Consider the following 19,434-nt stretch of genomic DNA (forward strand, 5'->3'; position numbering starts at 1 on the left):
GTGTCAGTGTGCATTGCGCCCGGCCCACCAGAGGAGTCGCTAGAGTGCGATGGGACAAGAACAACCCAGCTGGCCAAAAGCTCCCCTAACCCGAACGATGCTAGGCCAATTGTTCGACGCCGCATGGGTCTCCCAGTCATGGCTGTTTGTGACACAGCCTGGTATCAAATCAGGATCTGTAGTGACGCAGCTAGCATTGCAATGCAGTGCCTTAAACTGCCGCGCCATTCGGGAGGCGTCTCAAGTTTTGCGGGAGTGTGCAATTAGCTGACTGCAGGAATGTCCTCCAGAGCTGTTGCCAGATAATTTAATGTTAATTTATTGTTAATTTATCTACCATAAGCCGCTTCCAACGTTGTTTTAGAGAGTTTGGCAGTACATCCAACCGGCCTCATAACCACAGACCATGTATATAGCGTCGTGTGGGCAAGCGGTTTGCTGATTTCAACGTTGTGAACAGAGTGCCCCATGGTGGATGTGGGGTTATGGTATGGGCAGGCATAACACACAATTGCATTTTATGAATGGCAATTTGAATGCACAGAAATACCGCAACAAGATCCTGAGGCCTATTGTGAGACCCATTTTTGGGGAGGAATCTTTGACCAACAGATGCATATCTGTATTCCCAGTCATGTGGATTCCATAGATTAGGGCCTAATGAATTTATTTCAATTGAATGATTTCCTCATATGAACTGTAACTCAGTAAAATCTTTGAAATTGTTGCATGTTGCAATTATATTTTTGTTCAGTATAGCTGTTACAGACAGAGAGGTTTGGTCTATTAACCAATTTACAGCATGGTGATGTCACCATGGAAAGCCAAAACTCTCCCCCGTGAAAACCTGCTGATTAGAAGGTCCTGTGTAGATTGTATTTTCAACCAGCAACTATCAGGAAATAACACTGATCAAATGTTTTCACACTTTTAAGGTGTTAGTTTCATCAGCTGTGGTACCATATGATATAAAACACAGATTTTTTTTTAAAGCATTTTGACTACATTGGGCCTAAACTGGGAAATCATACCTGGAATAATTGCAGAACCATGGCCAGGTCCCTATCCAACTGATGATACTGAAAATACATAATCCTGACCTCAACCACAACCTTTGACCCCTAAACCTAGCATTAGTCCAAACCTTAACCTTCTGCTGTAAAATCATGTATCTAACATTGACCTTTAACCTTAACCATAACCCTGTCAAACTGAGGGTAAGAGTGTGACAAGCGGCTCACATCCTACTAACATGATTGTGATTAGAATGTCAGGCACAAACATTTTTACAGTCAGAAAAATGGTTCACACAACCATATTTTACACCATCTGTGTGTTGAAATCCTGTTATCCGGTGCTGAGCTATAGGGACACACTGGCATTCTGTTGGTCTCTAGTGGGGGAAATGTATAACTGCAAGGTGAACATTTTTCACAAGCAGCATGCACATCTGTCACTTTCTTTTAGGTCATATCACCATCATCTCTTAGTGATGATAAACAAGCCAGGGGCTTTCACCTGGGTTCTGGAGTAGAAAACAACACACACACCAACAACAGGCCATTCAAAGTGACAACTCCATACCAAAAATGTATTTTTAAAACAGTTTGCCAGTGTATTAGCCACAGATAGCAGGAGTAATGAGAGCAGGCTGTGCCCCTGTCTGTTGCTCTGCCAAAGACTGATGTTTTATTTGTCACAAACCACACCCTACGCCCTCCCTCCCTTCCTCATATAAGAACATAATCCCATCCTCTCTCTCTTTCTCAGAATTCATTTGATTCTGTGTGTGTGAAATCAGGAGGCTTACCTCCACTACACTAGGAAATCCGATTTAAAACACATTGGAATATAAACCTATTATCATTTGCAGATTGATGGAATCAATGTGAAAGTGATGAGAACATACATTCCTTTTTTAGGCTACAATCGTAGAAAAAAAGGTTCCAAAGTGGTTCTTTGGCTGTACCCATAGGAGGACCCTTTTTTGGTTCCAGGTAGAACTCTCTGTGGAAAGGGTTTTTACATGTAACCCAAAAGGGTTCTACCCAGAACCAAAAGGGTTATACCCTGAACCAAAAAGGGTTCTCCTATAGGGACAGCCAAAGATCCGTTTTAGATTCTAGATGGCACTTTTTTTAAAGAGTGTACTACCACTGATAATAGGACAGGACATACAAGGTGTTAAAAGGAGATGATTATGTTTTTTACCATCAAACATTTGAATACTATGTATCACTAATTTTAGAGAGAGTGGGGCTACACTCTCTCTTTCATCTTTATCTTCACTCTCTCTGTCTCTTTGTCTACCCCTCTCCTACCTGTATATCATGGCAGTGCTCTCTGTCTACCTCTCCTACCTGTATAACATGGCAGTGCTCTCAGTCTACCTCTCCTACCTGTATATCATGGCAGTGCTCTCTGTCTACCTCTCCTACCTGTATATCATGGCAGTGCTCTCTGTCTACCTCTCCTACCTGTATAACATGGCAGTGCTCTCCATCTACCTCTCTCCTACCTGTATATCATGGCAGTGCTCACTGTCTACCTCTCCTACCTGTATATCATGGCAGTGCTCTCTGTCTACCTCTCCTACCTGTATATCATGGCAGTGCTCTCTGTCTACCTCTCTCCTACCTGTATATCATGGCTGTGCTCTCCATCTACCTCTCTCCTACCTGTTATCATGGTAGTGCTCTCTGTCTACCTCTCCTACCTGTATATCATGGCAGTGCTCTCTGTCTACCTCTCCTACCTGTATAACATGGCAGTGCTCTCAGTCTACCTCTCCTACCTGTATATCATGGCAGTGTTCTCCGTCTACCTCACTCTCCTACCTGTATATCATGGCAGTGCTCTCTGTCTACCTCTCCTACCTGTATAACATGGCAGTGCTCTCCATCTACCTCTCTCCTACCTGTATATCATGGCAGTGCTCACTGTCTACCTCTCCTACCTGTATATCATGGCAGTGCTCTCTGTCTACCTCTCCTACCTGTATATCATGGCAGTGCTCTCTGTCTACCCTCTCCTACCTGTATATCATGGCTGTGCTCTCCATCTACCTCTCTCCTACCTGTTATCATGGTAGTGCTCTCTGTCTACCTCTCCTACCTGTATATCATGGCAGTGCTCTCTGTCTACCTCTCCTACCTGTATATCATGGCAGTGCTCTCTGTCTACCTCTCCTACCTGTATATCATGGCAGTGCTCTCTGTCTCCCTCTCTCTCAACTGTATATCATGGCAGTGTTCTCCATCTACCTCTCTCCTACCTGTTATCATGGTAGTGCTCTCTGTCTACCTCTCCTACCTGTATATCATGGCAGTGCTGTCTGTCTACCTCTCCTACCTTTTATCATGGCAGTGCTCTCTGTCTACCTCTCCTACCTGTTATCATGGCAGTGCTCTCTGTCTACCTCTCCTACCTGTATATCATGGCAGTGCTCTCTATCTACCTCTCCTACCTGTTATCATGGCAGTGCTCTCTGTCTACCTCTCCTACCTGTATATCATGGCAGTGCTCTCTGTCTACCTCTCCTACCTGTATATCATGGCAGTGCTCTCTGTCTAACTCTCCTACCTGTATATCATGGCAGTGCTCTCAGGCTACCTCTCTCTCACCTGTATATCATGGCAGTGTTCTCCGTCTACCTCACTCTCCTACCTGTATATCATGGCAGTGCTCTCTGTCTACCTCTCTTCTGTCTGTATATCATGGCAGTGCTCTCTGTCTACCTCTTTCCTACCTGTATATCATGGCAGTGCTCTCCGTCTACCTCTTTCCTACCTGTATATCATGGCAGTGCTCTCCGTCTACCTCTTTCTCTCACCTGTATATCATGGAAGTGCATTCAGCCTCATAGTCAGTCAGGGAGATTGCACATTCTCTGAGGTACAGCATCAGTCTGCGTTTCTCCACCAGCCTGTGGGTGGCCTCCAGGATTTGGGAGGCCAGCTCTGACTCACTCCTCTGCTCTTACTTGTTGCCTACAAGTCCTCTTTCTTTTGCATCTATGTGACCAAAAAGTAGCAAACAATATGCCCACCAAAAATGTTATGCAAACCAGTATCACTGTTACAGATCTACATGTTTATGCAGGTAGGATATGGCTGAGATGAAGAGTTAAAAAATCCATCTTGAAGCAGAAAAAACTCTTCACTGGTCCCGCTGATTCAAAACACCTGTTAAACGTCAACAAGTCTTGATTGCTCTTTTCTGATGTCTTAATCCAGTATGAATCTAAATCAATCCTAAAGTGACAACAACATTCAAACACTGAGACGGATTTATGAGCATTGCTTCTTTTACTGAAGATGGACAGAAACAACAATCTGCATCTCTCTCTCTCTCTTTATGTCCCTCTGAGATGAGGGACAGAGGGGGGTTTATGTTGAAGCCCTACCAGCTTACATTTACCCAGATTAGCACAAGGCCTGGATGAAAGAAAAATAAGATAGGAACAGAAGACAGCGAGACCAAACCTATCCACCAGCTAAACATTATGAGGGTCCACACCACATTGAACCCCCTAATGGTCTTTATCTCCCGCTCCACAGGGATTATAGCCATGCCAATAGGAGCCAGCTGTCACGACTTCCACCGAAGGTGGCTCCTCTCCCTGTTCGGGCGGTGCTCGTCGGTCTTCATGGCCGGCCTACTAGCTGCCACAGATCCATTTTTCCTTTTCGTTTGTGTCTGTCTGTATTGTTTACACCTGTGTCCTATTAGTTGATTTTGGTGGGTTTATTCACCTCCGCTGCCTGCTAGTCTTTTTGGATTGTTCGCTGTGGTTACTTTGTTAGGGGTGCGTGTCTGCACCACAGGGTTTTCTTTCACACGGCAGTTGTACCAGTTTGATATGTGTTTAGGAGTAGAGGTTTCTCCTCCGTGTGCGACGTTTATTTCCCTGTGTGGCGACCTCGTTTGGGCGTATTCCCCTCCATGTTGTTGTTGAGTTGGGACTTCTAAATAAACTATTGTGCCACTGGGATTTCCTTGCTCTCCTGCTCCTGATTTGTGCACCTCCCTCCTTCAAGGAGGCACGTAACACCAGCTCAGTGAAGGTGTCCAAAGATCTGTTCTCTGACGTTTTCCTGGGGCACTTACAACCACATACTCTAACATTATCGAAAAAAAAACAATCTTATTGATCCAAAAATCTATTCAGATATTATCTTCCTCGTGAATAATGGATTTGGATGTAACAACTGAAGCTCATGTTCGCCAGTTTCCATTGGCTACTAAAGTGAGAGGGTGGCGTCCAGCCGGCAGCTGGCACAGGCATCTGGCCAGCGGTGAGTGTAATTGGCAGGTTCTGGGCTGGTGTTCTGGCTGAGCCCCAGTACTTAATGAGAGAACATCTCCTCTCCTCATTGGAGAAAAGCCACCATTCCATCTCTCACTGATTATGTAGGACAGTACAGGACAGGATCATCTGGGTGCATCTGCTATGTAATGCAGTGGGCTCCTCTGTCAGTCCATCTCACAGAGACTGTTGGGGAAGTAGTGAGAGAAAAGAGGAAGAAGATACAAGAAAGAGCAGATGGAATGAAGTATAAAGAGTGAGAGAGGCATGTTGCCCTCATGAACATTTAGAGCAAGACACATGGGCCCTAAGAATAATGCCTCAACCAAATTTGTTTCTGAGAAACCAGACTGTTAAGTCCTGTTTAACTGCAGGCCTTAATGCTCAAATCAACTTTGTTTTTCAAATCCGTTTTGGACAACTGACTGTCCAAACAGCAAGTTACAAGTGACTAAATGGACTTGTGTGTATTCAGACAGCAGACAAGGCCATGCTAGTTGTCATAGTAATGACAGGTGTATGTGCAGTGATGTAGGTTGATTGGTGGTGGTGATTGTGCTTCCTATCACTCAGAAGTTATGTAGCAAGGTAAGGTGGACTTTCCCAGTTGCTTTGAATATTCAAAACCATTGGGTAAAAACACTGTTAATGCCTCATAGGATACAATTTTCCAACTTTCAAAACAAGTCCATTTTGGCTAGTCACAGCAGTCAACTAGGTAGCAGTTTAACTAGCCACAGCAGTCAACTAGATAGCTAGGTAGCTGTTTAACTAGCCACAGCAGTCAACTAGATAACTAGGTAGCAGTTTAGCTAGCCACAGCAGTCAACTAGATAGCTCGGTAGCTGTTTAGCTAGCCACAGCAGTCAACTAGGTAGCAGTTTAGCTAGCCACAGCAGTCAACTAGATAGCTAGGTAGCTGTTTAGCTAGCCACAGCAGTCAACTAGATAGCTAGGTAGCTGTTTAGCTAGCCACAGCAGTCAACTAGATAGCTAGGTAGCTGTTTAACTAGCCACAGCAGTCAACTAGATAGCTTGGTAGCTGTTTAGCTAGCCACAGCAGTCAACTAGATAGCTAGGTAGCTGTTTAGCTAGCCACAGCAGTCAACTAGATAGCTAGGTAGCTGTTTAGCGAGCCACAGCAGTCAACTAGATAGCTTGGTAGCTGTTTAGCTAGCCACAGCAGTCAACTAGATAGCTTGGTAGCTGTTTAGCTTTCTAGCACATTCACTCATTTGTTTGTAAACAATTAACAAGCTAGTTAGCTACCACATGTTCTTGTCAAACTGTGAAGGGAGTAGCTATCAAGCAACAAAATATGTCAAATAACAGTCTTAAAACCACTTGAGGGCAAATAAAACAGATTTGACCATTCAGACACAAGTCACATGGCCAGGAATCAGATTTGTATCTGACTTTAAATGTGTCTTGAAATATCCGATTCCATGTGCTTTTTGGCTGTTCAGACTGCAGGAAAAATAACAGATTTGAATTGGATATGCAAATAAATAGAATTTGCGTCACTTCAGACTGCCAATGTAAACATGGCTTTAGTAATGACAGAAAGTAATGAACCTGTCACACACACACACTTGGGGAGACATTGTGGATCAATAGCCCTGAGCCCTCATAGAAATCTCATGTTTTATGAAACAGATAGATATAGGTATAGGTTACTATTCTAAACTAAGGAGAATATGATTACGCCTAAAGGAATCTGGAACTCTGTTTGGATACAATGTGAGGTCTGACTGATGACAGCTTTTGAATGCATGAATGAATGAGTGAGCATCAATACAGAACAACTCAGTGATTCCATCAAAACTCATTGATGTTTGAGTGGATTTATCATTAGGTCTATTTTTGATATGTCTGTCTTGTGCAGGGCCATCGGTTAGTCTTGTGGAGATGGCAGTAGGGACTATTTCAATGCTGTGTTAGTCCTGGTCTATGCTGCAGTGGCGATTATCTGGGATTAAGCTTCTCTAAGCGCTCTTTTGATTGACTCAAATCACACTGGCAGCTGGCTAAAGCCAATCTCTCTTTTCCCGTTGAACATTACAGACCCCAAGGTTCTCTAACAACTAGGCACCTTAGAGCTTAGGAAACCATGGTTACTAATAGTGAGGGAGAGAGCCAGTGTGTATGCATTACTAGGATCTAGGCTGTTTTAAACAGAAATAATGGGTTGGCCTTTATTCTCCTTCAGTGCCTCCAGGACTGCAGTGGAGTACATTTCAGGTTATGTTTCATACTCACATTACACGAGTTTGACCTAAAACACATTTTATTCGCCGTCTGCCTATATTGACCTGCGCCTCAAGGCACAGAAGAAGAGGTCAGTCTGGACGATTAAGGCATTTTCTTTTGCAAACAAAATGAGTGTGCACATATAGCGTGTGTCTGTGTGCTTCATCCCCAATTTGATGCCCTCAAATAATTATCTAGGCTAATCCAGTGCAGCAGTGGAAGCTGCTGAGGGAAGGAGAGCTCATAATAATGTCTGGAATGGAGTCAATGGAATGGTGTCAAACACATCAAAGATGTGGTTTCCATGTGTTTGATACGATCCCATTTACTCCATTCCAGACATTATTATGAGCCGTCCTCCCCTCAGCAGCCTCCACTGCAGTGCCGGTTATTAGTATTATTATCTGCTGCATAACTGTATAGAGATGTAAGAACCTGGCACTTTGATAATCCTACAGATGCCTGCAAATAGAAACACACACACACACACAATAAGAAAGCGGATGTGATTGTTTGAGACAGGATGGACCTAGAAGGGCACAGGAACAGCCAGAGGACATGGTGACTACATCTGCAATGCAGCGAGAGTACCACCACCATCACATCTGTGGGTATCCTGAGGCTCTCTCACAGCTTACAAATACACAATATCGGGTGTTTTTTCCTAAAAATGGCGATTTGCGTCATAGTCCTTGTAACACAATCAGTGTATTCACACCAGAAGTCTTTAGAAATGGTAGTTTAGAGTTGCATTCAACCTTGTGCAGACCTTCTTCTTTTCTGAAAAAAGTCAAAGTAATGTATTCAAGTGTTTTTTTTGGTTGAAAAATGAATGGTTTGAATGAATGGCCAGAACACTAATGGTCACTTCCATCTTCTGCAGTCAAATCAAATCAAATCTGCTGCTCTTTCATAGTACTCCCATCTATACAGTACTCTTGCAAAGCTTTTCCTCAGTTCCCCATGAATCACACTACATGTTTTAACCATCATCCCAATCAATAGCAAAATCCATGGAGCAAAATTCAATCTCGCCTTAAGAAATAGTTGTAGCAGATCCAATACCAGAGAGTGGTTCAGTGTTTCACAAATAATCTTACTGAGAATATTTGACAATTCCCTTCATATCCTGTTATCAAAGCATACAATAATAATTAAAGAAAGTCTGGCATTGGGCTTGCTCATATATACTGAAAATCGAGAATTTTCTAAATTCATGATTTGACTATCATCTAGAACTGGCACTCCCACCTTTATCATGAAGAGGGCATGACAAAACCTATTACCCCTCAGGACACTGAAAATATTTGTCATGGGTCCTCAGATCCTCAAAAGGTTCTACAGCTGCACCATTGAGAGCATCCTGACTGGTTGCATCACTGCCTGGTATGGCAACTGCTCGGCCTCCGACGCAAGGCACTACAGAGGGTAGTGCGTACGGCCCAGTACATCACTGCGGCCAAGCTTCCTGCCATCCAGGACCTCTATACCAGGCGGTGTCAGAGGAAGGTCCTAAAACTTGTCAAAGACTCCAGCCACCCTAGTCATAGACTGTTCTCTCTGCTACCGCATGGCAAGCGCTAATGGAGCACCAAGTCTAGGTACAAGAGTCTTCCAAACAACTTCTACCCCCAAGTCACAAGACTACTGAAAAATCTAATCAAATGGCTACCCAGACTATTTGCATTTGCCCCCCCCTTTTATGCTACTGCTACTCTCTGTTATTATCTATGTATAAGTCACTTTAATAACTCTACCCACATGTATATATATTACCTCAATTACCTCGACTAACTGGTTCCCCGCACATTCACTCTATACCGGTACTGCGTGTATATTGCCTTGCTATTGGTGTTTTACAGCTGCTCTTTAATTATTTGTTACTTATATTTCTTATTTTTGTTTGTATTTTTCTTAAAACTGCATTGTTGGTTAAGGGCTTGTAAGTAAGCATTTCACTGTAAGGTCTACTACACCTGTTGTAGTCGGCGCATATGACAAATACAATTTGATTTGATTTTTGAAGTTGTTATTCTCATGCAATCCAACAGGTGGCGATAGTCAGCACAACATAATTTGTTAAACCAGACCAGCGAAGAAGAACATTATTTCATCAACTGTCAAGATGGCTGCTGTGTACATGTCAGCGAACCGGTCCGAAAATGCTTTTAGTACAGTTGATTTGGTGCCAGAGTGGGCACAAGAAGAAGTTAGCACTGGGGTGAGGAAATGTAGTATAGCACCGTTCACTTTACATAGGTTTGATTGCGTTGCCCAAACTGAACACAGGCATTTACATGCCACTTCAGCTAGCTAGCTAGCTAGCTAACAATGAGACTGCAGAAGCGCTCGCCATGTATGTACCTAGCTATAGCTTTTTACAGCTGATTTTGTTGGTAGCCAGCTAGCCATTACCGTTTCTTTCTACATAATGTCATTGGGATTATTTTCACATAAATAAAGCAAAAATGTTGTTCTGATTCTTCATGTCTAATCGCAGACTACCATTATGGCAGTGGAGTTTGATGGAGGGGTTGTGATTGGCGCGGACTCTAGAACAACAACAGGGTAAGTTAAGCTACTTTAAATCAAGCAACTGTCTTACCGGCTTCATGACCTAATAGAAATAGATTGCTGATTAAGTCGGCTTCTATTCCATTGACATTTTTGTGTTTTAAAAACATTATAGCTAGAGCTGCCTAATACTCCCAATCGTTATTTTTTCCCCAACTGGTTGTAGTGCTTACATTGCCAATCGAGTTACTGACAAGTTGACTCCCATTCACGACCGCATCTTCTGCTGCCGCTCTGGTTCTGCAGCTGACACACAGGCTGTTGCTGATATAGTCACCTATCAGCTGGGCTTTCACAGGTAACACACCGGCTATACCTCTACACAAAGATCAAAACTCTTCAGCACAGCTATATAGTTAGTGGTTATCTTCATACCACTCCCAGGATAAAATAAGTGCTTTGAGAACTATCAAAATATTGTCTTGAGTGTCTGATTCAAGTTTTAATGTACAAGCACAGTGAAATGCCTTTCTTGAGTGTCATTCTATATTTATTCACTGTGAAATATCTCTCCCTCTGTGCCTGCTGCAGTATTGAGCTGGATGAGCCTCCACTTGTGCAAACGGCAGCCAATCTCTTCAAACAGACATGCTACAGATACAGAGAGGAGCTGATGGCTGGCATCATTGTGGCTGGCTGGGACAAAAGAAGGGGTGGACAGGTGAGTTATAAGCATCTGTATTTGGATCATACACTCCAACCACTTTTCCCCCACTGTCTCAGAGAAATGTGTAGGGTCATTCCACCGCAAAAAGCAAAGAAAGGATTTCAGAACAATCTGGGATGGTGGTGGGCAGGGTATAAAATTAGCACCTGCCAAATGTGGGAAGATCTGGGTATTGGCGGGTAAGAATGTCTGTTTCACCAGCCATGTTGGTCAATTTGCAGGGCTCTACAGTGAGAGCATTACATTCGCAAATTTAAAAAAAATAGTACAGTGTGAGCACGTGCGAGTTAGGGCTAGAAAAATTCTGCAGTAGCTGTTTTGATTCATTAGATATTAAATACACAAAGAAATAGGAATACTATATCCCACCTCGCACAGGAACACTGCCTGACAGGGGAGCTGCTGTGTGCAATGAATGAAGAGCTGATGGATTCCTTTTTGAAAGCACTGCCCACAGGCATAAAAGTTGGTCTAATTTACTCAAGTCTACTATAAGTCTACTAAGACTTTGTCCTTATGTTTTTTTGGGCAATTTACATTTAGCCCTCAAGCTCAGTTGTTTTTCAATGGTAGTTTGAGTCATCTGCTTCAACTGATAGTGAAGACACACACTAGTCAGATCTCAAATCGTGACAGGAATTAAGTGGTGTCGTTAACATGGTAAACTCACATCATTAAAGGGGCAGCTAAACATTTTGTCTCTGATATTTTGATTAAAAGACTCTGGAAATGGAAATTGAGCAATACACCACATTACTTCTTACTAATACATTTATTGTTTTAGAAACATTACAAAGCATGGTCATCCGTTTTGTGTTTTTGATGTAATTATGGCGAAAACATATTTTGGCTGGTAAGAAATCCTAGTAGCTGGTAGATGTATTTTTTTTTATCTACTTGCCACAGTGGCTGGTGACCAAAAATGACATTTTAGGCCCTGGTGGTGGGTGTCATGGCTTGCTGAGATTACATGGATTGACTCTCCAGTGACCCTTCCCTCTTACACAGGTGTACACAGTCCCAATGGGAGGTATGATAGTGAGGCAGCCAGTGTCAGTAGGTGGTTCTGGCAGCTCCTACATATATGGCTTCATGGATTCTAACTACAAGCCTGGGATGACCAAGGAGGAGTGTCTTCACTTCTGTACCCAGGGTGAGTTGGACCAGAGGTTGACAGTCTAGCACAGTGGTGGGTAATTCCAATCCTGGAGAGCAACAGTGTCTGCAGGCAATTGTTTGAGCCCTGTACTAACAAAGCTGATTGAAATATACCTAATAGTGTTGTTTAAAATGTAAGACCTTGATAAGTAGATTATTTGAATCTGTTGGGAAGGAACATTTGCCTGCACAAGCACAGCGGACCCTGTAGCCCACCTATGATCTTTACACTGTCATTAGGCTGTTTCAAATATCTTCAGCTGTAGCTTTTCTAATCTCTCTTCCACCATATGTCATGACAACTGAACTGAAAATACTTGATAGTTGGATCTGTAATATGTTGGTTGTAGGGTCACATCTAGGTGTTGTTAATGTCTCTCTCCATACAGCCTTGGCACTGGCCATGGAGCGGGACGGTTCTAGTGGAGGAGTGGCTCGTCTGGCAGCCATCACAGAGGAGGGCCTGGAGAGACGGGTTGTTCTGGGAAACCAGCTGCCCAAATTCTCCAACGCCTAGACAAGGAGCAGAGGGGAAATTCCTTTGCTGTGCAGACAACGCACCCCCTGTCAAGTCCATCCACTTAAGCGCTATACCTAGTCCTGTGCAGTGTAGGACTTTGGAAAGCCATGTGAATGTGTCTCATTTATTTTTGTTTTGCAAACTAAGATTTGTCATGCAATAAAAAAATACTGAACCTTAGATACATTTGTGTTCCCGTCTCTCAGGCCTGTTTTGCATTAGCTATTATTTATTGGAAATTGAGTGAAACTGCACACAAGACTATAAAGGATAACTGGAAGAGATAATTGGCATAACATTTTCAGAGGTGATCTCACCTTCTTTGCAGTGAGTTGGAAGTAGACTAAAGCACAACACCATTTCCAAGATGTATAGTGAGGAATGCAGACAGACATCATGGGGAGGACTTTTAACAAGAACTACCCCGAGAAATGTTGCATGCCAAGCAATATGGACTTGAAGAGGTGACGCCAAGGAGTAGATCTATTACGTTGATCTGCTGTGTATTTTCCTCGCGTGCTGCTGACTTTATGGCACGCGCTCACGTTTTGCGCGGGACTTTGATATCGTTTGTTGGCCTTAAATGCAGGCTGGATTGGAAACCGGCTGGCTAACGTTAGCCTATTAAAATATGTTTTTATTGTAGGGCCGTTCTGGTATTGGCTAGGATACCAGGCAATAGTTTTATTTCAAGACTATTATTAATTGATTAAAGGTCACGTTCTACATTAGTATTCGTATTTCAGCTGCTCTTCCCTCCCAGGGTAACAATGTGGCACCTAGCAGACAGAGTTGTTAATAATGCTAGGCAGTTTACTCCGGTAGAACAACCAGAGGCAGAAGATGGTGATCAGTTCCTCTCGTTTGCCAAGTGAGTTGCTTATGTTGCAAGAGTTCAGAACGTATTATTTTTGAAAGTTAAGCCATTATTTCAGGTAATATGAGGCTTGCTTTGTGTTGTATTCTTCACACCCTCAGGAGGTCCAAGGTTGTGCAGCGTCAGTGTTCAGAGATGGAGACTGAGCCTAGTCCTCCCCCACAGTCTAGCTCCTTGTCTCAGAGTAGAGACAATTTCTGGCACAGGATTCTATGTCAGCCAAGGTGGATGTCCTCTTCACTTTCACCACCAACAATCTCACTTTTTTATAAACACAAGGTTTAGAAATGCTCCAGTCAAATTCACTCTTACTGATAGAGGTCTGTATGCTGTTTCTTAGTGAAGTGTCTCCTGAGCCCACCCCATCCTACAGCCCATTTCAGATGCAGATGTTATCAAATAAACCTGAAGGACTAGTGAGTACCCTAAGACTTGGTAAACATGTTTCACTGTGGCTGTCATTTTTAAAATGGCACATCCTACGATTGAGGTAAAACGTTTTCAGATTTTATTTGCCATTATGTTTACATGCAGGTTGGCATGGACATGGCAGGATCACCTCCAGCAGGACAGAGAGTTAAAAAAAGGGGAAGGCTGGGTCTAGGAAAGCTACCTTCTCCAGTGGAACTGATGGGCCGGAAGAAGAAGGGGAGGACAGGGGGTGCAGCACAGAGCAGCCAGGTGGTGCAACCCAGGGTGGCAGCAGTGCTGCAGCACATTGGGGACCTCCGCAGGAGACAGAGCTCTATTGACCAGTAAGTGAAAGGTTTCTGATGCTAGATAGTGCAGAGGGGACATTGGAGATGGATGGCCTGTGGCTCGTTGGTATTACTTGTTGGTTTTACTGTACCCTCAGGGTAGAATGAGGGGAAACTGATTTTAATTGGATGCCATGGGGGCAGAAATGTGGTTATACATTCAGTGCAGGTGTAAAGGACATCATGCTGCTTGCTTAGCGAATACCACTTACCGATTCGGCCCATACCTGGCAGGAACTCTGCCTTGCTAGGACACGTGACCGCCCTCCTGAACCGTCTTACCAGTCAGCGCCACGCAAAAAGCTACTGTAGCTATTCGCTGGTGCAAGTGGGGACACTTCAGGCTGAGGATTAAGTTTCACACATCCCCATGTGCTACACAGGGATAGAAATATACAAAGGCAACTCTGAAAGGCTGTTGAGTCATAGTAGAATATCATAGGTGACTAAATAAAACAGAAACTCATATTATTCCTACTTTTACCATTGTTGGTTGCCTTTGGACGATAAGCATTAAATATAGAACAGTAGTTCTTCAAATGAACCCAAACACGATCATGTCCCAGGTTGAAGCGGGGGAGTTGGTGGGGCTCCAAACCCAGGTGTAAGGCAGAAAAGGGCCATTCCCAGAAGCAAGCAGAGGACAGCAGCATGACTATCAGCACAACAGTGGAGAAGCAGGATGAAGCTACGGACTACCTCAGTCCAACCCTCACTCGCCCTTACACCCAGAAGGAGGCATGGACTCAACTCTCACTGACTGATATTATATTTAAGAGTAACTGGAATTGAGGAAGCAAATGTGGATATCCCTTATTCGACTGTGATGTCTTTGCAGGGTCTGTTTGGAGGATTTGAACAAGCATCCCATCTTGCTCCTGGAGGAAATCCGATGCTGTCATTTGTCCTGGCAACTGCTGATAGACAAGCCAAGGGGGGTTGGCAAGGCCCTCGTCTGTCCCACAATGAATTTTGGGGTATTGGGCACACTCCAGAGGAATAATTTAATTTTTGTTACATTTCTCCAAAGCACTTGTAGAGTTCACATTGTATAAGGGCTCATAGTTTGTATTGATCAGATTCAGAGTTTAAGGGATATGTTTTGCAATGTTACAATTAATTTGATCAGATTTTACTACTTAAAAATGATGTACAACATTTGGTCAGTTAATTTTATACTGGATAGCCAAGCAATGAAAAAAATGTAAATAAATACATAACATTGCATTCCAGTGTGACTAGTATGGTCTTGAACTGGGGAGCGTTATATGAAGAAATGAATTGGAGAAAAAAAGGATTTGACTTGGCTACTCACCCTGCTCCTGTTTTGACAGACCAAGCCCATCCCTCTCCTCTGAGAAGTTCCTTGAAGGGCTGGCGAGGCGGTCTTTGAGGTAGTGGAGTGCGAAACTGGTGGCATCAGCCTTCAACTGAGTCCATCTCTCAAAGGACCCTTTGACCTGTTCTGTCATAGCCAGACAAGCACATAGGCCTGACTAGAAGTACATGTATTCATGTTTGGCTGTCAAGTACTCCTTTTCCCTTGAGAGCCAAGCATATATACATTAATTAATTATAATGTAGTCTACAGTGCTTCAAACCTACTGAACTGTATTCCCTTTTCATTCAGTTATTACAATCAGTTATTTTTATGAACCACTTGCCTGTCTTGGTCACTGCCTTTCTCAAAACAAATTGTAGTACAAACATTTAATAAAGACATTAACTTTAGCTTCAGACTTCAGGCCTACTGTAGCCTATCACTTTGTTTTCACACGTCCTCCAGGTCTTCATAGCAGTTTTGTAATCCGAGACTGCATGAGTCATCGTTTTCCAAATGATGGGATGATGACATGAAGAAAGTGAAAGTGCACATTGTAACGGGATCATTACGGCCCTGACAAAGCCTTCATTGAAAAAGGACGCCATCCCCTCGTCCTCGTAACAGTTGGTATCGCCTGTGTGACATAATGACAAACCGTTATACAGTACATTTTCATGGCTCATATCTGCTGTACGCTGTGTCGCTGTTCTTGGCCTGCTTGATGGTCCTGCAGTCCAACCGGGTCAGAGAGATGCAGGTCGAACTGCGGGAGCTGCGTCAGTGGACCAGTCTGGTGTGCGGGGACATAAAGGAATCGTCTACTGATATCTCGCGCTGCGGGGTAGGTGAGTTCATACATTTACTAATAGGTTATAGGCTACACGAAAAAGAAAACACTATTGTGAAACTTTGCTTGAGGTGTGAAGTAGGTCTATGTTTTTGAGAATGTATAAGAAGTCAATAAATATTCGTAGGCTAGGCCTACCCACTAGGACATTTCAGATTTTGAAGTAAGGAATCAAGATGCTTGTACTGTGATTACAAAATAACCTGGAAAAATATTGAAATCAGAAGACATGCTTTTGAAAAACTAGATGATTATTTATTGGATTACTTTTAAAGCCAGAAAGGATGTTTGTGAAAAAATACATGATCATACCTTTCGGTTTCCTCAATGACATTCAATTCAGAATCTAAAATAGGTGCAAGTTTAACTTTGTTCAGCCTGACCACAAGCCAGAGACCACTATGATGACACACCAAATGCATTTGATGGATCCTTTTAGTCTTACAGGGGTGGGCAATTCCAGTCCTCGAGAGCCTGATTGGTGTCACAGTTTTTCCCCAGGTCCAGCTAACACACCTGACTTCAATAATCACCTAATCATGATCTTCAGTTCAGAATGCAATTTGATTAATCAGCTGCATTTTCTAGGGATGGAGAGAAAGTGTGACAATCATGCACGAGGACTGGAGTACCCCACCTCATGCCCCATAAGGGGAAAGTAATCCAAAAGTAACAAAGTAATCTGATTACGTTACTGATTTTGAGTAATCCTAAAGTTACGTTGCTGATTACAATTTTGGACAGGTAACTAATAACTGGAACAGTTTACATTTAGAAAGTAACCTACACCAACCCTATTTACTACATATCTGAAACATTTGACTCCTATCATGCTATCAGCTGATGTGTAAAGTATGATTTGAGAATTTATGAGACATCAATGAATATTCTTAGGCTACTGGGCTATTTTTAAGTTATTAATGCTTTGGAGTTCGAGCAATAAGGTTTATTATCCACCACACTTCTCAATGGAGTTGAAGTCTGGAAAAGGATGACAATTACTTGATTGTTTACCACATATCTGAAACAACGGATTCTTGTCACACTATGAGGTTCACATCTGATGTCATCTGGCATTTGACACAGATATCTGACTCTCACAGACATACACAATGGAATGGAATTCGAGGAAAGAGGGAGATTTCAAGACATGGGAGACGGAGACAGCGGCGCACTGGTCAGTCCCTTCCGACGCGCACACACATACACACAATTTACTTAATCATTTATAATTTCCATGTCATCCAGCAGGGAGTAGTGCCTTTCTTCATCTTGTTCCTCTGTCATCACACTCATATGGTGAGTCGAATGGGCAATGAATTCACATCTATACTGTACATTCTCTTTCTCTCTCTCTCTCTCTCTCTCACACACACACACACACACGCTATAGCCCTGTTTACACCTGCCACTAACATGCGTCCTTATCTTGTCCTGATCATGCCCGTTTAAACCTATAAGATATTTTCAAAATTAGATCACTATGCGTCTTTTAATTGTCTACACCTGGCTAAAAATGTGGGCACAATCGGAACGTGGACAACATCTGAAAAAAGGACACATGTTAGAACCCGGTATAAACGGCGCTTTGCATTAACTACAATACTCTCAAACATTATTTTGTCTCCAACATACACATACTCCATGTTTTTAACCACTATGTTGTCTCAGATGAAGATGACTACACTCTGGTAGAATGGGCTCTAGGACTGAGTCGTCTAGGGGAGGGGCTGCAGGTCTTTGGAGAAAAGGTCACCGTGGTAACCGAAGGGACTTACTTCATCTACAGTCAGGTAGCCTATTAAAACTAGACGTTGTCATCTCTTGAGAGGCGGTCAAGCCAAGGTCCCTCTATACCATCACTATGTTTGTGTACAGGTGCTGTATAAAGACACCACATGGACTATGGGTCATGTGATCAAGAAGCGTCTACATGGTATTGAGACCATCTTGATGAAGTGCATACAGAGTATGCCCAGCAACATCACCGTGGCCCAAAACACCTGCTACACAGCCGGTGAGTCGACTCAACCCCGGCCAGCGTGTGTTACAAATGACATTCAAATTAATTACTTAGAATACGGAACACAATTACAGCACTACTACACCCAGTGCTGAAGTTACTGGTGTTTCTCTCCCAGGTGTCCATTACCTGGAGCCAGGATCCACTCTGGAACTCTCCATTCCCAGGAAATCTGCTGGGCTTGTCCTCAAGCCTCACTCCACCTTTCTTGGCATGTTCAGGATCTGACACTGAGTGACGATCTAACACAAAACCATGTCTCTCCAGAACCCTACAATCACTGCCTATAATAACCCGACATGCTGACCTACTGCATTGTGTTGCCTGATATTTAATAAACTCTTATCAATATCAAAAGTTTTGCAAGTACTACTCAGCCAGTGTTTTCCTTTCAGCACTCATATTGTGGTAGCCTGATACAGAACAGTTACCAAATATCACAAAATGTAGCCTATTTTAGCATCGGAAAGTGCACAGATGTAATGTTTGCATTCCATGATTGAAAATACATAGGATATTAATCAAGCAAAATAGTGCAGTAGTACAGTGACCCAATATCAAATTTCAAACTTTAATGATACGTACACAAGTACAGTGAAATGTCTTTCTTGCTAGCTCTGAACAGTACAGTGAGTGGTGACCCAATATGAGTACTGTTGAGTGTACAGCATCATTGTGAATTTCCCTCTGCTAAATTAAACTTTCTCAGTTTGCCATCCTTGTCTATTGAAGAATGATGTATAATCCAACAGGGACCTCTAGTGGGCAATGCAGTGCATTCAAAATGTATTCAGACCCCTTGACTATTTCCACATTTTGTTAAGTTAAAGCCTTATTCTAAAATTGATAAAATTGTTTTTTTTCAATCATCCATCTACATACAATACCCCATAATGACAAAGTAAAAACAGGTTTGTAGATATTTTTGCAAATGTATTCAAAATAAAAACGGAAATATTATTTACACTTACATAAGTATTCAGACCCTTTACTCAGTACTTTGTTGAAGCACCTTTGGTAGCGATTACAGCCTTGAGTCTTCTTGGGTATGACGCTACAAGTTTGGCACATCTGTATTTGGGGAGTTTATCCCATTCTTCTCTGCGGGTCTTCTCAAGCACTGTCAGG

The 19,434-nt window shown here is 42.8% G+C and overlaps 3 protein-coding genes across 7 annotated transcripts; all 3 read left to right on the forward strand.

Moving 5' to 3' along the window:
- The first annotated feature begins 9,623 nt into the window (after positions 1–9,623).
- On the forward strand, positions 9,624–12,657 carry LOC112231271 (proteasome subunit beta type-6). The gene is made up of 6 exons (XM_024397938.2): positions 9,624–9,779; positions 10,059–10,126; positions 10,299–10,430; positions 10,664–10,793; positions 11,808–11,952; positions 12,347–12,657. The coding sequence occupies exons 1-6, from the start codon at positions 9,684–9,686 to the stop codon at positions 12,472–12,474; spliced, it is 699 nt and encodes a 232-aa protein (XP_024253706.1). The 5' UTR covers positions 9,624–9,683; the 3' UTR covers positions 12,475–12,657.
- Positions 12,658–12,778: 121 nt separating this feature from the next.
- On the forward strand, positions 12,779–15,115 carry LOC121841660. Its single transcript, XM_042311440.1, has 6 exons — positions 12,779–13,348; positions 13,456–13,578; positions 13,695–13,770; positions 13,889–14,109; positions 14,679–14,850; positions 14,951–15,115. The coding sequence occupies exons 1-6, from the start codon at positions 13,248–13,250 to the stop codon at positions 15,113–15,115; spliced, it is 858 nt and encodes a 285-aa protein (XP_042167374.1). The 5' UTR covers positions 12,779–13,247.
- Positions 15,116–16,077: 962 nt separating this feature from the next.
- Positions 16,078–19,127, forward strand: tnfsf13 (TNF superfamily member 13). Of its 5 annotated transcripts, none has more exons than XM_024397933.2 (6): positions 16,078–16,277; positions 17,370–17,460; positions 17,532–17,582; positions 17,955–18,076; positions 18,162–18,300; positions 18,425–19,127. In XM_024397933.2, the coding sequence occupies exons 1-6, from the start codon at positions 16,083–16,085 to the stop codon at positions 18,532–18,534; spliced, it is 708 nt and encodes a 235-aa protein (XP_024253701.1). In that variant the 5' UTR covers positions 16,078–16,082; the 3' UTR covers positions 18,535–19,127. The 5 variants fall into 5 exon arrangements, with proteins under 5 accessions (XP_024253701.1, XP_024253702.1, XP_024253703.1 ...); XM_024397934.2 differs by having other exon boundaries at positions 17,535–17,582; XM_024397935.2 differs by lacking the exon at positions 17,955–18,076 and having other exon boundaries at positions 16,078–16,281; positions 17,387–17,460.
- The last annotated feature ends 307 nt before the right edge of the window (positions 19,128–19,434 follow it).

This window comes from Oncorhynchus tshawytscha, linkage group LG33 (genome assembly GCF_018296145.1).
Source record: "Oncorhynchus tshawytscha isolate Ot180627B linkage group LG33, Otsh_v2.0, whole genome shotgun sequence".
Classification (NCBI taxonomy): domain Eukaryota; kingdom Metazoa; phylum Chordata; class Actinopteri; order Salmoniformes; family Salmonidae; genus Oncorhynchus; species Oncorhynchus tshawytscha.

Excerpts from the sequence above, each read along its gene's own strand:
- LOC112231271 (XM_024397938.2), top strand. The coding sequence starts at position 9,684 with ATGGCTGCTGTGTACATGTCAGCGAACCGGTCCGAAAATGCTTTTAGT. Across the intron at positions 9,780-10,058 it reads AAGAAGAAGTTAGCACTGGG|ACTACCATTATGGCAGTGGA; the intron begins GTGAGGAAATGT and ends GTCTAATCGCAG. Across the intron at positions 10,127-10,298 it reads GACTCTAGAACAACAACAGG|TGCTTACATTGCCAATCGAG; the intron begins GTAAGTTAAGCT and ends AACTGGTTGTAG.
- LOC121841660 (XM_042311440.1), top strand. The coding sequence starts at position 13,248 with ATGTGGCACCTAGCAGACAGAGTTGTTAATAATGCTAGGCAGTTTACT. Across the intron at positions 13,579-13,694 it reads AGGATTCTATGTCAGCCAAG|TGAAGTGTCTCCTGAGCCCA; the intron begins GTGGATGTCCTC and ends GCTGTTTCTTAG. Across the intron at positions 14,851-14,950 it reads GCCCTTACACCCAGAAGGAG|GGTCTGTTTGGAGGATTTGA; the intron begins GCATGGACTCAA and ends ATGTCTTTGCAG.
- tnfsf13 (XM_024397933.2), top strand. The coding sequence starts at position 16,083 with ATGACAAACCGTTATACAGTACATTTTCATGGCTCATATCTGCTGTAC. Across the intron at positions 17,461-17,531 it reads ACGGAGACAGCGGCGCACTG|CAGGGAGTAGTGCCTTTCTT; the intron begins GTCAGTCCCTTC and ends CATGTCATCCAG. Across the intron at positions 17,583-17,954 it reads TCTGTCATCACACTCATATG|ATGAAGATGACTACACTCTG; the intron begins GTGAGTCGAATG and ends ATGTTGTCTCAG.